This window comes from Mytilus trossulus, chromosome 9 (genome assembly GCF_036588685.1).
Source record: "Mytilus trossulus isolate FHL-02 chromosome 9, PNRI_Mtr1.1.1.hap1, whole genome shotgun sequence".
Taxonomy (NCBI): Eukaryota; Metazoa; Mollusca; class Bivalvia; order Mytilida; family Mytilidae; genus Mytilus; species Mytilus trossulus.
The window spans coordinates 36,308,586-36,324,263 of NC_086381.1; the positions used below are offsets into that span (position 1 = coordinate 36,308,586).

At 29.9% G+C, this 15,678-nt stretch overlaps 1 protein-coding gene across 1 annotated transcript in view; it reads right to left on the bottom strand.

Moving 5' to 3' along the window:
- LOC134684586 (uncharacterized) overlaps positions 1–15,678 on the bottom strand; it is a 57,255-nt gene that overhangs the window by 12,884 nt on the left and 28,693 nt on the right. Inside the window, exons 4-10 of the mRNA XM_063543882.1 lie at positions 10,368–10,509; positions 9,687–9,926; positions 8,158–8,200; positions 5,853–6,004; positions 4,623–4,714; positions 987–1,032; positions 60–302 (exon numbers count right to left, since the gene is read on the bottom strand). Of these exons, the coding sequence (XP_063399952.1) occupies positions 60–302; positions 987–1,032; positions 4,623–4,714; positions 5,853–6,004; positions 8,158–8,200; positions 9,687–9,926; positions 10,368–10,509 (958 nt within the window). The remainder of the gene's footprint in view (positions 1–59; positions 303–986; positions 1,033–4,622; positions 4,715–5,852; positions 6,005–8,157; positions 8,201–9,686; positions 9,927–10,367; positions 10,510–15,678) is intronic.

Consider the following 15,678-nt stretch of genomic DNA (forward strand, 5'->3'; position numbering starts at 1 on the left):
TTTAATATACAAAGTGAAATGTAAAAGGAACAGTATAAATGGCTTGAAGTATTTCTTACCCCAGTCATAATTCAAAATGCTAGATTTGTATTTAAAGGTTCCAAATTTAGCTTCTACCTCAAAATTACAGCTGTCCATTTTAAATAACATAGGAACACTCAGTTCAATTATGTCAACACGAACTGTGAATTTCAAATCAAGACAACAGTGTAAGCCGAAGCAGTCGTTCGTCATATTGCACCGAACTATTCCATGCAAATTTGATGGCAGATATTTCTTAGGATCGATGGCTAAAGGACAATCTGAAAAACAAATTTTCAGTGACGGCAAACTCAATAATACTATTTGGGAAGCTACAATATATTTTTATAGACACTTATAAAATGAGGCATCCAAATAACAAAAATATTTAGTTTGCAAAATAAAACCTTTAAACATAATTCTTTAACGATTGAATGTTTTACCTGTGGTAAAATATAATCCAGATAATTGACTATTTGTTAAAATTAGAGTCACAGGTCTAACATCATGATACACATTTGTAATGTGCTTTATTAAAATGAATTTGTGACAGTGTTCAGACAAAACATTGCACTACAACTCGACATAAAATATAATTTGTATGTTTTCTTAGCTTACTGACAAATGTTAAGTCTTTTGTAGAGAACAGGTATACACTACTAGTACAGTTTTGGTTGTAATTGATTAACAATTAAAACAAATAATCTGTGAATTGAGTCCTTTTTCTTTATTAAAACATTTGCAGGGGACATTACTTTAACCCCGAGCAAACTCACTCGACAAGCCTGACTTCCAAGAAAATTTAATAAATCATTTAATATATCTGTTATGCCAACCTTTTACATCAAATTAGTTTAATCATATTTGTACGTGTAACACTGCTGACAATGTTGAACAATATCAGTATTTCAATATAAATGTATTAGTAAAATTTGAAGCACATATAACTGCCTTGAAATTCTTACCTGCTGTGAAATCTGGGACCGTACATGGACTACTCGGAAGTATTTTCTGAAATCAAATTATAAATTTTGTTTAATTTTGCAATTATGAAGTTCTCTTACGTTGTTCAAAAACACATCTATATGTTTAGGGGGGAATATTTCGTTGATATCAAACTTGGGTTAAAGAGAGAAAAAACATGTTATTGCAAGAGTACTTTATTTGTGTTATGATTTTATCGTTTGCAACTATCCAATAAATTGAAAGAGTTTCATTGAATATCACAATACATGGATTTTACCCTTGCACACAAAATCAATAAACACATTGAGTACACTAACACAATGTTGACTGCTGGACCCCATTTTTCACCATTTTACTGTTATGTCTTTTTGATTTGTTCACGCTTTGAAGGCGATAACCCAGCATCCAAATAAGGAAATGCAAGTACCAAGTTGGAAATATGACTGCTGTTTTCCATTCCTTTGATGTAAACGAGCCATTTGACATTTGATAAAAGAGGGACAAAAGATGTCAGAGGGACAGTCATACTCATAATACGAAAATAAACTGACAAGGCCATGGCTAAAAATTAAAAAAAAAACAATAGTACAATTGACACAACATAAAAAACTAAAGAATAAGCAACATGAACCCAACCAAATACTAAGGGTGATCTCAGGTGCTCCGGAAGGGTAAGCAGATCCTGCTCCCCATGTGGCACCCGTCGTGTTGCTTATGTGATACCAAATCCGGTAAATAGTATAATTCGGTAGGTCACACTCATGATAAGTGTCTTTTCGTTGAGAATATTTCTTGGAGTTCGGAATGTTTGTCATATTACTTTTTTTTAACTTTCGTTTATAAGAATTGTTTATGTTCGTGAAAAAGATTGTTTTGAAAATAATTTTATCAAGATGGATATTATTCTTCGGTACTTGAATTTCTTGTGAACATAATATATTTGAATTTATAATGGTGGCGTGTATAACTTAAAGTGTTTTTGTTAGAAATGTTATGGTATAATGTGCATAAAATTATTAAGTTCACTCCAGGAAATTTATTGTTTATTACCTTTGATTAAAAAAACACACTAGAAGGTAAACAAAAAAATCTTAAATCAATGATGTTAGGAAAAATTAGTTCCTCGGATATTATACAAAATGGACTGTAAGAGACTTATATCTTACTTTAAACACTGTTTAACACGTTAATAAAGGTGAAAAAAATGCAAAAAAAATATACACTTTTGTCAAGAATAATTTTCATCAAGTGTAAAAATTGTTTTATTAATAAACTTTCTTTACATGCAAATTTATCCTACATGTTGGACCCTTTAACTAGTAGGCCAACTTAAACAAAAAGTGTGGATTGCAAAGAAGATATAGGTTTATCAGCATATAATGGCAATTTTTATATATTATATTTCAAATTTTAGTCCTCTCCTATTAATTTCTTTTACCTCGGGTTTCATTTCATACTAAGTGAATGAGATAAAAAAAAACACACGTGTAAAGACAAATTCAAGTCGAATCAAATCGAGTGCATCGAGTGCATCATAGTCGATTTTATTTCAATGATATAATTCATGTGAGCAAATGAACTGATAACAACGTGCGTTTGTTGTTGTTCTGAATTTTCAAGAGACAGTTATTGTTCACCAAACAGTACCACTTGATTACCCTCCTTCCCTCTTGTTCTGTTTTATTTCTTTTCTGCGAGTTCGTGTCGCTCTTTTTCGTTTATTGATGTATTGGTGTCTCTTGTCGGTTTTTTTTTAAGTTGTCGAAACATAATTTTGTTTTTCGATTTCCTTTTTCAAAACAACTCTTCCTATTTTTTTCTCATTATATCTGAAAATGATGATAGGAAGAATGAGAGCAACACCAGAGGTCACTCCTTATAACCAAAAGACGGACAAGGAATATTTTTAAAAAGAAATACGTAAAAGCAACAAAAACAAGATTGGTAACAAGCATTATCGACCATTTGTATTAGTGCTAAAGGAGACATTCCCACACATGAGAAAAATGGCTGTGATATAAATATTGGTTGTGTTAAAATCAATCTAGTAGTTATTTTTTTTCTCAAGAAACTGTTTTGATAAGTGACAAAATTTTTGGATTGGAAGGTGACTTTAATTAAATGTGTTTTTTGTAATGGTAATTTATTCTTTTATCACATGATCAAGGATTTGTATAGTGAAAAATCCTTGACATGTTGAAAACAGTTGGCGTATTTTTTAATTTTTTTTCATTGATTGAACTATAATTCAAGAATTAGTTATGCTACCTTGAGCAATCCAACATTTTTAAGGAAGAGGAGGGCTTTTCTTAAAAACATTTGACAGTTATAATAAAACGTATTGAATCGTACAGATGAATGATAATCCAATCACTGAAATGAAGAACGGGTAAAAAATTACGTAACAACAATGTTTTAAGTTTGTTTTATTAATATTGGTAATAATTATTATAAATTCGGGATCAAATATGGAGATATTGTACCTGATTAAATCGGATATTATTACGAAATTAGAATAAAACGAGAATGCATAGTTCAACCTAGTTATGAGGAGAAAATAATAGAACAATACATCAGAAAATAATGTACTTAATAGTTATTTTGAATAAAATTAACAGAATGCCAAGGATATAGATAGATCTAGTTATAAGGAAACAATACAAGAACGTATTGCAAATACATCCTATGTTTATGAGACTATTTTGTCCTTATTTTGAATAGCAAAACTTGATTATTTGATGAGATACAAATTACACTTTAGATAAAAAAAAAATCGAACAGTTCATTCATAACTATTATTTTGATAGAACACTTCGCGTACAGTTTTTACGAGCTTAAAGCTCATGCATATACGTTATGAGAAAACTTTAAATTAGGTTGTTGATACAGATATTTTAACATATGTATCTTGAAAAATATAGGAAAATTAAGATTTCGAGGATGAGTAGAGTTATCTCCATGAGCTAAAACCATAAAAGTGGTATTTACAACATTCGAAAAAAAAAATCGTTCGTGTACTAGTAAAATACTTCGAGAAATACATTCCTTTAAATGAAATAGGCTGTATTTACATTTTGTATTACTTTAACTTGTTTTAGTATTCTGCAATGAAACTCACGCTTAAGGGGAATGAAATGTAATTCAACATTTCTCTGCAAATATCAGGACAGGAAAATCTCTTTAGTATGAACAAGTTTACATCGTGTGGCCATATTCTAGCTTTAGAATATGTTAGCTGGTATTTCTGATGCGACATCTAGTTTGGTGTTTGGAGTGTCGAAAACCTTTCTTGTTTTATGCTTTTGTGACTTAGGTTTAAGTTCACCTATTTTGTTGATTTAATCTTTCGATGCCCTGTTGTCTGGATTTAGATTTTTTATATAGTTATTAAACATAAAGGGTTGTGAATCTTGTATCTGATATTGTTGCGTTTTGTCATTTATTGACGAAGGAAACATAGAAGTGGATATCAAATTATTTTGACATTAACATAGGCCAGCGGTGTTACTCTGGTAAAACAAATATTGAACCAAACGTGAAAGATTTAGTTTTGAAAAAATAACATGCCACCCACTCTAAAAATAAACAACGAAATTTGTAATTTGGTTTAATTTGAATTGATACATTGTACTTACATCTAGTCCAAATTGTTTCAAAACAAGTTTAAATCCTTCAGATGTCATTTTGTTACCCAACGATTCAACCAGTCCTTTTAACGACCCATCTCCTGTCAATAAATCAATATGAATTAGTTTTTTTTAAAGCTAGATTTTTAAACCTATATCTGAGTGAAATCTTATCATAAAATCTTTCATCTCTTTCATGAATTAAGATAGTATATTAAGATATAAAAGGAAGCAAATTAAAACCATAGAAACCAAGGTGCCTGTGTCGCACACCTGATATTTTTATTTAAAATTGATGCTTTAAAAATGCAGCCATTGTACGTGGTAACTTATTATAGATATAAGTAAAAAAAAATGCATTTTTCCGTATGTTCTTTTTTTAGCCATCTCTGCCATGTTAGTTGGCAGTCAAGACTCGGTCATTGGACACATTTTTTAAACTCTATACCCTTATGGTGATTGTGACCAAGTTGGTTAAACTTGTCTCAGTTGTTTAATAAATAGACTTTAGTTAAAGATTACATGTACAAAAAATGCACAAATAATTGTTAAATTGAACTTTAAAGGGCAGTAACTCAAATACTTAAAAACGTATAGGGTCAACTGACCGTCGATGTTGCCTTATTTGAAATTCTTACTTTGCTAAACAGTATTGGTGTTAACAGTTTATCTCTATCTATAATAATATTCAAGATAATAACCAAAAACTGCAAAATTTTCTTAAAATAACCAATTCAGGGGCAGCAATCAAACAATGAGTTGTCCGATTCGTATGAAAATTTCAGGGCGGATATATCTATACAGATAAACAGATTACTTTAATGTTAGATTGCTTCAAATGGTGTCAGAAATATATTCAAAATCTTCATTTCACCCTTTTGTTTCTATTTTTAGCAATGGTGGCCGTTTTGGTTGGTTTACTTGGTCAATGAACACATTTTATAAACAAGATACTCCAATGATTATATTGGCCACGTTTAGTTAAATTTGTCCATTTCAGAAGAGAAGATTTTTGTAAAAGTTAATGACGACGGACAAATGACGACGGACGACAGACGCCAAGGAATGAGAAAAGTAATTTGGCGTTAACTAACTGAACTTCTTCTAATACTTTGATAAATACCAGTGAGGTTTTTTTTGAGGGGGGGGGGGTAAATTTTGTTTTGTTGAAAAAAAACCATTTAGGAATTAAGTAATTTTGTTTTTAATGTTATTCGTTTTTTCAAAACTTGTACTAACCAGGCAACTTGAAACTAGAGTCACAAAATGGAATTGGTACATGCATATCTTGAATAAACATTTCATCAATCAATACTGATCCCTGAATAGACAGCTTCATTCCAAGATTTACGGAAAACTGATTTTTGTCCTCATTTCGACTGATGGAAAACCTATTAAAAAATTGAGAAATTAAATGTAATTAAAAGGTCATTTTCATCACACTAAATCAACAAAAGATGAGGTAAATTGATTTGGTAACAAGAAAATCGCTTTTAAAATGTTGAATTTCATAAAACAGAGTTTCTGAGCAATAATATTTTTTCATATATGATCATTATGTGTAGAAATATATAAATTTTCTTGGAATAAGAAGTTGATGAATGTAGGAAAAAATCACCGGTTAAGCTTGCACATGTACTTTAAGGTAACATACAGTTCTTTAAAAGCATACAAACAACACATAACTTGTTTATCCTATATCATTTGGAGTCGATAGTTGTTGCTGGAGAAGAATATTTCTCATGTATACCAATTAGCTAAAAATTGATTCATTTTAAGCAATGTCGTTGTCAGTTTACTTTCGATTGAAGAGTTTGGCTGTCCCTCTGGTATCTTTCGTCCCTTTTTTGACATATCTGTTGTGTTGGTTTTTTTTTTACATAACAATGTGCAAAAGATCTTCTTTAAGCTTTAACAATATATAACACAGTTCTTTACTTAAGATTCATGACTGTAGCTCTTTGCTGTTTTTTTATTTTTTTTATTTTGTGGTGCTTATATAAATGAAGTGACATATAGCACAATTTGATTGAATTTTTAAATGAGTTAACTTAAAATATTTGTTATACTGTTATTTAACTATTAATAATATGACAGAATCGTCATGGATTGCTAAAATATTTTAAAAAGTTTCAATGATATGTGATCAATTTTTTTTAAGGACTCGGTAACAAAATTTTGGTTCTATACTTTGAGGACATTATTTTCAAGACTATCGGCATTCCAATGGGAACGAATTGTGCCCCTCTTCTTGTCGACTTGTTTTTTTATTATAATGAGGCTGACTTCATACAGGAACTTCTTAGGCAAAAAGATAAGAAGTTAGCAATATCCTTTAACTCTACTTTCAGCTATATAGATGATGTTCTTTCACTACATAATTCAAAATTTGGTGACTATGTCAAACGCATCTATCCCATTGAACTAGAGATAAAGGATACAACAGTTACAGTTAAGTCTTGAAATACATCTAGAAATTGACAATGAGGGTCGATTAAAAAAAAAAACACTTTACGACAAAAGAGAGATGATTTCTTCTTTACAATTGTGAACTTTTCATTTCTAAGTAGCAACATTCCAGCAGCACCCGCATACGGTGTATATATCTCTCAAATGGTTCGTGTTGTTTATTCTTTAGTTTTCTATGTTGTGTCATGTGTACTATTGTTTGTTTTCTTCAGTTTTCGAAACGTACAATATATTCCTCATGTGATGTTTGACATTCACTTAGGTTTAGAATATAGCTTGACAACAGACCATCTGACATTAACATTTATGCAGATCATCTTCTAAATTTTTACTTCCAAATATAATAGTCATGTTACAGTCTAATGACTGATAAGCCTTGCAACATGTCACTTACGGATCCATCAGACAGTTGTTAAGAGTAACGTGCATATACTCCGGTACTATCTCTCTACAAAATCTAAATTCGAGACTTCTTTCAGTCCACATAATAAACAAAAATTGACTAAAAGAACACAAATACTAAAAGCAAAAAGCTAACGTATTAAATGATTTCTTTGCAGGTAAAACTAGAGTGTATGTTGCATCTACTGGCAAAAAGGAATAATATAACTGCAATATTATAGATAAATGCCGATCAGGAGATCTTGCAGATAATTTATGTTTGATTATATCTATTATAATGAACTACATGGAGTAGAGCAATCATAACAATATCAACTCAAAGGGACATATTTGATGAATAAGTCTTTGAAAAAAATGCACATTACATACACCTGAAATATGTGTAATGAAACATGAAATAGGTGCAGATATTAAACAAATTGCCATTTACAAATTGTGATATATATTTAGTAGGAATCGTGTTATTTTTAAGACTTACATTTTTTAGTTGCCTTGGCAAAAAGTAAAAAATAATTTCTGGAAGTTCTTCTTGTTGGAACATCAGAGCATTTGAATGCCTAAAGGTTTACTGCTTCCAATATTCTGACTTTAAATGCTATTTTCTTCGTAATAAAATGATGGAAAGTTCTTTTAGTCAATGCCTTATTATAATTCTATTCGATAAATTACTTACATTACTTTTATTTCATCTGTTATATGTAGTTCTTCTTTCTTTCCTTGATATAAAGATATAGACTATTACATATTAAAATTGACAATAATAAAACTTTTCTATTCTAATACTGCATTTATTTTTTATGTTATTTTTTCAAAATCTCTAGAAACAAGATTATAAAGTGTCTGGACCTGTGACATCATACTGTTTTTAAAATACAGCCTTAAGTGCAATGAAGATTTAAATTTGAAAACTGAAAAGTTATTCTTTAATCTTAAATATTAACCATTCAAAACGCATTGACTATTGTGGTTCACATAGTTGTAAAAATAATTCAAATTCATACAATGATTCAATATTAGTTGCGAAAATTACATATACTAAAAATAGATTATTTTGATAAAGCATTGTCATTTCAAGTATCCTATTCAAACGTCTTTGGGAATTGCAAAAAATGATTGACCGAAAAGCTGAAATGTATAGAAATGTTATTAAAACTAATAACACACTACGTGTTAACTACAATATATTACATGAAAACCTGGGGAAATTTATTCGAACAAACCTCAAATCAAACAAAAAGCAAAGGACAAAATGGAAAAGTGTCGGATAAAAGCAAAACAGACCTAAATAACCAGACAAAAAACAAAAGTGTCGGACTGAGAGCAAAATAATCGAACAAAATGCAAAAAGTGTCATACCACCAAATCATAGTAGGTCCTATCCGGTTGCATACAAAAAAAGTAGAAAAAAATAATCCCCTTGAATTGTACAGTTGTAGGTAATTAATCCTACATTTCATTGCAGTACAAAAATTCAAGATCATAAACATACATCTTGAATATTTCAAAGCACCATTACATTTTTAGTTGGGGTTTCTATAGAATATTTTGGAAACTTGAGGTTACATAGTTTCTCAAGCTTGTACACATGTAGAAAAGAAGTAAATATGAAATTTGTTAAATGTTATGTGAAATTTTGTTTATAGTCCTGTACAGAATTAAACTTTATTCATGCCAAATATTTATTTATTTGGAACAAAGATTAATTCTGCACAAATTTTTGAAAGTGCAAATTTAACAAAGACTAATGGGGAGAATCAATCGGGGTATTACACCAAAAGTCGGAACGAAAACAACGGACAAAAAGCAAAATTGTGTAACAAAAAAATATTAACGGGCATACTGCAAAAGCGAACATAAAGCAAATCCCTGACCAAAAGCACAGTCTTATTCACAAAACATTTAATCCGTAACTGTTTTTGTTTTTATTTTCAAATCAATGTTTTGACTCGTAGTAAAGGTATGCCATTTTTGAAAACCTCAATTCGTAGTAGACTTTGTAGGATGCAAAGGATCTTAAATTGTAACGGTTGTACTGATAAACCATTTTTTACTCTTTTCCTCTTGTCGTTTGATAATTCATGAATTCGTGGGTTTTTGTTGAGTAAGATTTAAAAAAAAATCTATTTGTACTGCCTTTTATGATTAGCACGTTACCTTGTATGTTAATTAAACTACTGTTATATTAACTTTTATTTGACCTACCCCAATCATAACTGATTAAAATTAAACTTTTTCTCCATCCTTCAAATCCTAGTGTCACAATAAAGTGACAGTTATCAACATTTACAAACGCTTTAAATGATTTCTTTATCGTCTTCCTGCCAATTGTAATAGTTGGACTAAAGCAAGCATCCAATCGTAAACAAGTAGGAGACACAGAATAATACAGAAGATCTCTGAGCCTCTTATTTCTGATGTCCGGTAAAGTCAGATATTTGCACTCTGAAAAATGTTGAAAACCATGTTTATTTTGAAATCATGCTGGCAAAAAAAAACCACGACGTTCTAGAAATAACACTGTAGGGGAAAACATGAAATTCAAAAGTATGTTTTTTGTGTTAAAGACACAATCGCTAACACAATCAAATTATCCCATTTCAAACGTCCTTTTGTAAATCTATCTATCTTGAATATTTATGGTCTTTTCTCCGAATAATTTGAGTACAGATGTTGTTTGAATGTGTTTTCTGTCAGTTCATTTAAAAGACTACTTTAGATTCGTGTAACCTCAGAGAATTTCTAAAGCATATGTTACATTAAACACTTCTTTACGCAATAACAAGGTTAACATATTTGACGTTGGTTTATGATTATTTATGACTATTTTCGTTAGATAAACGGAATAAAATATAACAGCTTTTTTCTACATTTTTTTATTCCTACTTTTATCATCTTTTTCTAATGTAGATTGTCGTTGTTCTAAACTGCCATCCAAACTCAAGCCTCGTGATTGCAGCTCGTTATTCAACTGTGTCTTTGTCATTAAATCTGGTCGTTTACAAGGTCCTTTTGTGGTTAAAAGCTTCTACAAAGGATAAAATTGAGATTCAAAAAAGGGAATGTGTCAAAGAAATCTCAACTCGACCAAAAAGTAGAAAACAGCCGAAGATCATATTACTTGCATATTTCATTCATTAGTGGACAACTTACGATGTTTATCTTAATCCTTGTTGCTAGATCCGACATTTTTGTTTACCTTCTGATTTAATAATGAGATTACCTGCGCATACGATCATACACCGGGCGCAAAACTTAAAACAATCGGGAAAATCCGACATTTTCTTTTCTTTCTACAAATTATGGGGCTCTGTTAAATAAAAGATGCAGAATATTGCACATGATGCGCAAAATTGACTTGCGCGAGCTTCAATTTCATTAGATAAAACTGTAACGTGATTAATTTCCAATATTAGTTCAAGGTCTTCAAGCTTTCAAACATTTCATTCATATTACAAATTGTATATACCATGTGTCTTATTCATTAACAGATTTAAACAAAATCATCCTTCGGATTCGTTTGTTTAAATATGTTAACTCGTAAGAACCTTTGTATATATACACTAGTAACCCGAATTTAACTTGATCGGACAAAAACGTGTTAACGCTGTTTAAATGAAATTAATCGTCATTTGATAAAGATTGACAAAAATTAAAAATCATTTTTAATTTATTTCAATGTATATCAAATCATTTTAATGCCAGTCAAATAGCTTCGCTTGCAGTCGTTCAATTTAAATCAAGTTGGTGGTAAGTTACGTCAAACAAATAGGTCACGCCCCCGTTAAACTATTTCAAACTGGTATCAATTCGTTTTAAACCGTGTTTTAACAGGTAAATCACTCAAGCAAAACAACATCGATGTATCTTTCGTTTATTTGTTTCAAACTTTATCGACTTATAATTATATATATAAATGCGTGTATTCTTATTAAAGTAATATACTTCACAATTTAAACAAATGAATGACCAATACACGTAACATATAAGGAATGTAAATAAAAAAAATATAAAATATTGATGCACGGTTTAAAAAAATCAAAACTTATGAATCTGTTAAAAATAAAATAGTTAGATGTTTAACATATTTTTGATTTGCCCAAATGCAGTAGATCTTTATCTCACATATTCGTTTCAAAACTCGCTGAGTGCTATGAAAACTTGTGACATGTAAGTAACGTATGGTCCATTGCAATGTCTTACGAAACTTTAGGTATTCCTGTATATTTCCTTTTCTCATTTTCTGTCTTACTATAGTGTACTCGTTAATTAAATATAGACACGGAAATTAAAGTAACTTACAAAAATTATTTATTTTTCACATAGTTTAAATCGATGTATCTTATAGTTTCGGTCAACAACAAATATTCCCTAGCTGCATATTGATAGATGTAATAAAAACAATGATGTGTTAAATAATAAAATTAATGAACATAATGTTGACATTTGTTGAGTCTTGTTCACAACATTGTAAATGAAGGAACAGCTCAATAAACTTTTAAAACTGTGTCAAATTGTAATATCGGTCGCTGACGCGAAACGGGCGTTAATTGTGGAAAAGTACACACTACGAAAATTGTGAATTGTGGTTCCGATCTGTAAAGGGATTATTGTGCTGTCATGCACCGTGACTTACAACAAGTCTTGCTATAAATGAACATATATTCTGTTTATTTGAGATCAATTTTAGTCTGCGATAACGATGGGTTGGTTGATTTAAGTTTTACGACCTTGACTTGCTCTAAGTCGACATTCTCTTACGTCTAATGCATTTAAAAAAAACCCGTATATTTACGTTCAGGGCATATAATATAAGTCTACCTACAAAATTAAAATCAACATCAGCATTATTAAAATAAACAAGAATGGAAAAGAAACAATCATGCACTGTTGCCTTGATATATTTTTTATTAACTATATTTAAGGGGTAATGTCTAAAAAAAACTAATTGTCGTACAAATAAAATATTTCATTTAGGTGCTTTCGTTGAAGTTCGCGTTACATATCAAAATGAATGTCATTGGTCGGAACTTTTGCAAACTTTCAATCCTAGTGTTCTCATCGAGGTCCGCGTTCATTTTTCAATTCAATACACAATATTTCATCTAGGTGCTTTCGTTGAGGTTCGCGTTACATAGTAAAATGAATTTCATTGGTCGGAACATTTGAACACTTTCAATCCAGGTGTTTTCATCGAGGTCCGCGTTCGTGATTCAATTCAATACACAATATGAAGTCCGATATGGTAAAAAAAATAATTTTAAACTCTACGAAGTCCGAGTGAATAAATAGAATTTAGAAAATAAAACACTTTTACGATTCTTCAAACACAATACAAATACTATCCTTTTCGCTGATGAATAATTATTACTATGATTTGTATACTATTCAATTTGGGAACAGTATACCTTACAATATATATGTTCATGATTTGATTTATTCCTCGAGAAAATAAATTTGATTTATTCACTTAAATCAATAATTGATCAACTTGAACTTTGAAAAAGTTACACTTATATACCTTTTCACATCCTTTAATTTAAAAATTAAAAGATTATCAGAAATTACTAGTGACAATTTCTTATACACACTGCTTTCAAAATCAGACGAGTACATGTCCTGTTTTCTGCTTGGCAATCACGAAGCTCTATTGGACTTTTTATCACCAGAGCATTGTTTAGACGTCCTGAACGAAGGCTTTTCCTTTCTTAAATACTGTAGACTGTAAATACTTTTGATTTCAAAATATTTAGTGACATTAATTCTATTATCTAATTTCAAAACTTTGTAATTGTACATAATTCATATGCATTTTGTCAATCTCCTTTAGGAGGAAATAAAGTATGATTATAAAACCAAGTTAACGGTAAAAAGAAAGATATTTTTACATATAATATTAACATACAGATTTTGCGTATGACAATTTGCACAACTTGAAACGAGCAACAAGAATGAGCGATTGGTGATCAGATTTGAGAACATACTTTTATTTATATATGATTCAAATTAATTTACACAAAATTTTCAAAACACAATATTTTTTAAAATAAATAAAGTGCCCAATTTCGAAACATTTACTCTGCTTACATAGTTAGGTTTAAGAAAAGGTCTTCTACTTTCTGTTAGAGTTGTGCAGTTTAGAATAAAGTGAAATATATCAACCAATCTCTTGAGAGTTACAAAGTATATAGTACCTTTCCTGTCTCATAATTCTACGCCATCTACCGGTTTCTATAGGTAACCGATGATTTTCAGTTCTAAACCTTCATAACGTTATCTTATCTTTATAACGTAATACGTCTAAATATTCTTCAAATTCAAAGTTTTCTTTAAACAGTTTTAAACATAATACTTTTGGAGAATATTCCATTTCTGATTTCCAAGTCTGCTGAAAATGATAAAACAATCTGTTTAATAGTTTGGATTAAAACTATAGTTACTCTGATTTAACCAAATATTTTAAAATCCATATTTTTTTAAGATATTTTTTATACAAATCAACCAATCGAAAGTATATATCTTTATTACCAAAGTCTATATACACTATAGCTATACAATTATATCAACAGCAATAATACATATAATACATACATAAACACAGACTATGTGACAGCAGAAGGTGTTGTAGAATAAACAAACATTATTCTAACATTTCGGATCTAAGCTCAAAAGATCTAAATGTAAATTTACCTAAATTACACAATTCTTTTACATTATTAGTACTCATCAGTTTAATAAATTTGTACATCGACGGTTTTTTTCCAATAAAATGGCTTCATATAAATTGTTCTAAAACCTTGAAAACGTGGACATTTGAGGATGAAATGAAACTCATCCTCTATATCATTTTTACAAAAAGTACATATTCTATTATTTCTTGCTATACCATAAACTCTTCCACTTTCTATAGCTAAGTAAATCCACCATCTACGTTGAGTTTATAAATATATCTATATAGTTTACTATCAGAACTGTTTACAATGTTATACCAAAAAATATACCATACGGTGTTCCACATATACTGACATAGGATAAGCGCCTAGCTCTCAATAAAGCTAGGGTTGATTTTTTTCAAGTTTAGCTTTCTAATGCATCAATAAAACTAAATCTCCAAATTTCACAGCCAAATAGCAATATATAGTCTTACATCTTATCAGAAGATCGTACTGACATTTAATTACTGGTAGATTAACTAAAATATTAGCATCGTTTTTTTTATTAATCAATCGATAAATTGAAGATCTGAATGGAATAAAAACATAAATAAAGAAATTATTTGTTTAACGCCATTATCTTTGACTATCCTACAGGTATACTAGCCAGGAGACTGTACAATGGCGGATCCAGGTTTTGTTCTGTAGATAAGAACTCCCGTTTGTTTGACGAAATTATTTTTCGATTGGGACACATGGTTTGAATCCCCAGTGACCAGTGGTTGTCGTTTTTGTATATATTTTTCTATAAGTGCTGTACATCAATCAGGCCGATAGTTTTCTTGTTTGAATTGTTTGAATTCATATTTGTAATTTTGGGAAATGATATAAACGTTTATGCGGTTAGGTTTTTGCTCGTTGTTGAAGGCTGTACGGTGATCTAATTCATTGGCAAGTACACCACATCTTCTTACATTTATTCGTTAAATCATGTAGATCTTCATCAAGCCTAAATAAATAAATGATTTTGAAAATGTACTTATTGTAACTATACAACTTTTAATTCCAAATAATTATGTTTATCTAACATAGAATTATTATCAGCGGAGACATATATACACCAATTCTAAATTGGTTTAAAAAACAGACACATTATTATTGTCACATGAATATGTAATAGTGTGTTTTTATGTAAAAAAAAATCTGTGAATATCTACCACCACTGTTACGGCCTTAAGAGATCAGCTGTTCTCGCGAGCTTTGAATAAACAAATCCAAACCAAAACAAGTACATAAAATGCATATTTTTAATCACAATCTTAATATAGAAACACTTAAATTGTAATACACATTTTTATGAATAATTCAATTTTATTAAATCTTTGTCAATCAGGCATGTACAGCAGCATCAAGGGATTGTAAATATACAATTCCTAATATACAATTCCTTGGCAGCATGACTTTGTATTCTTCTATATTGTGACCTTATTTGAACTAAAAGAAAAAGAAGAAGAAGAAGTCTGGAATTATCGCTATCTGTTCGA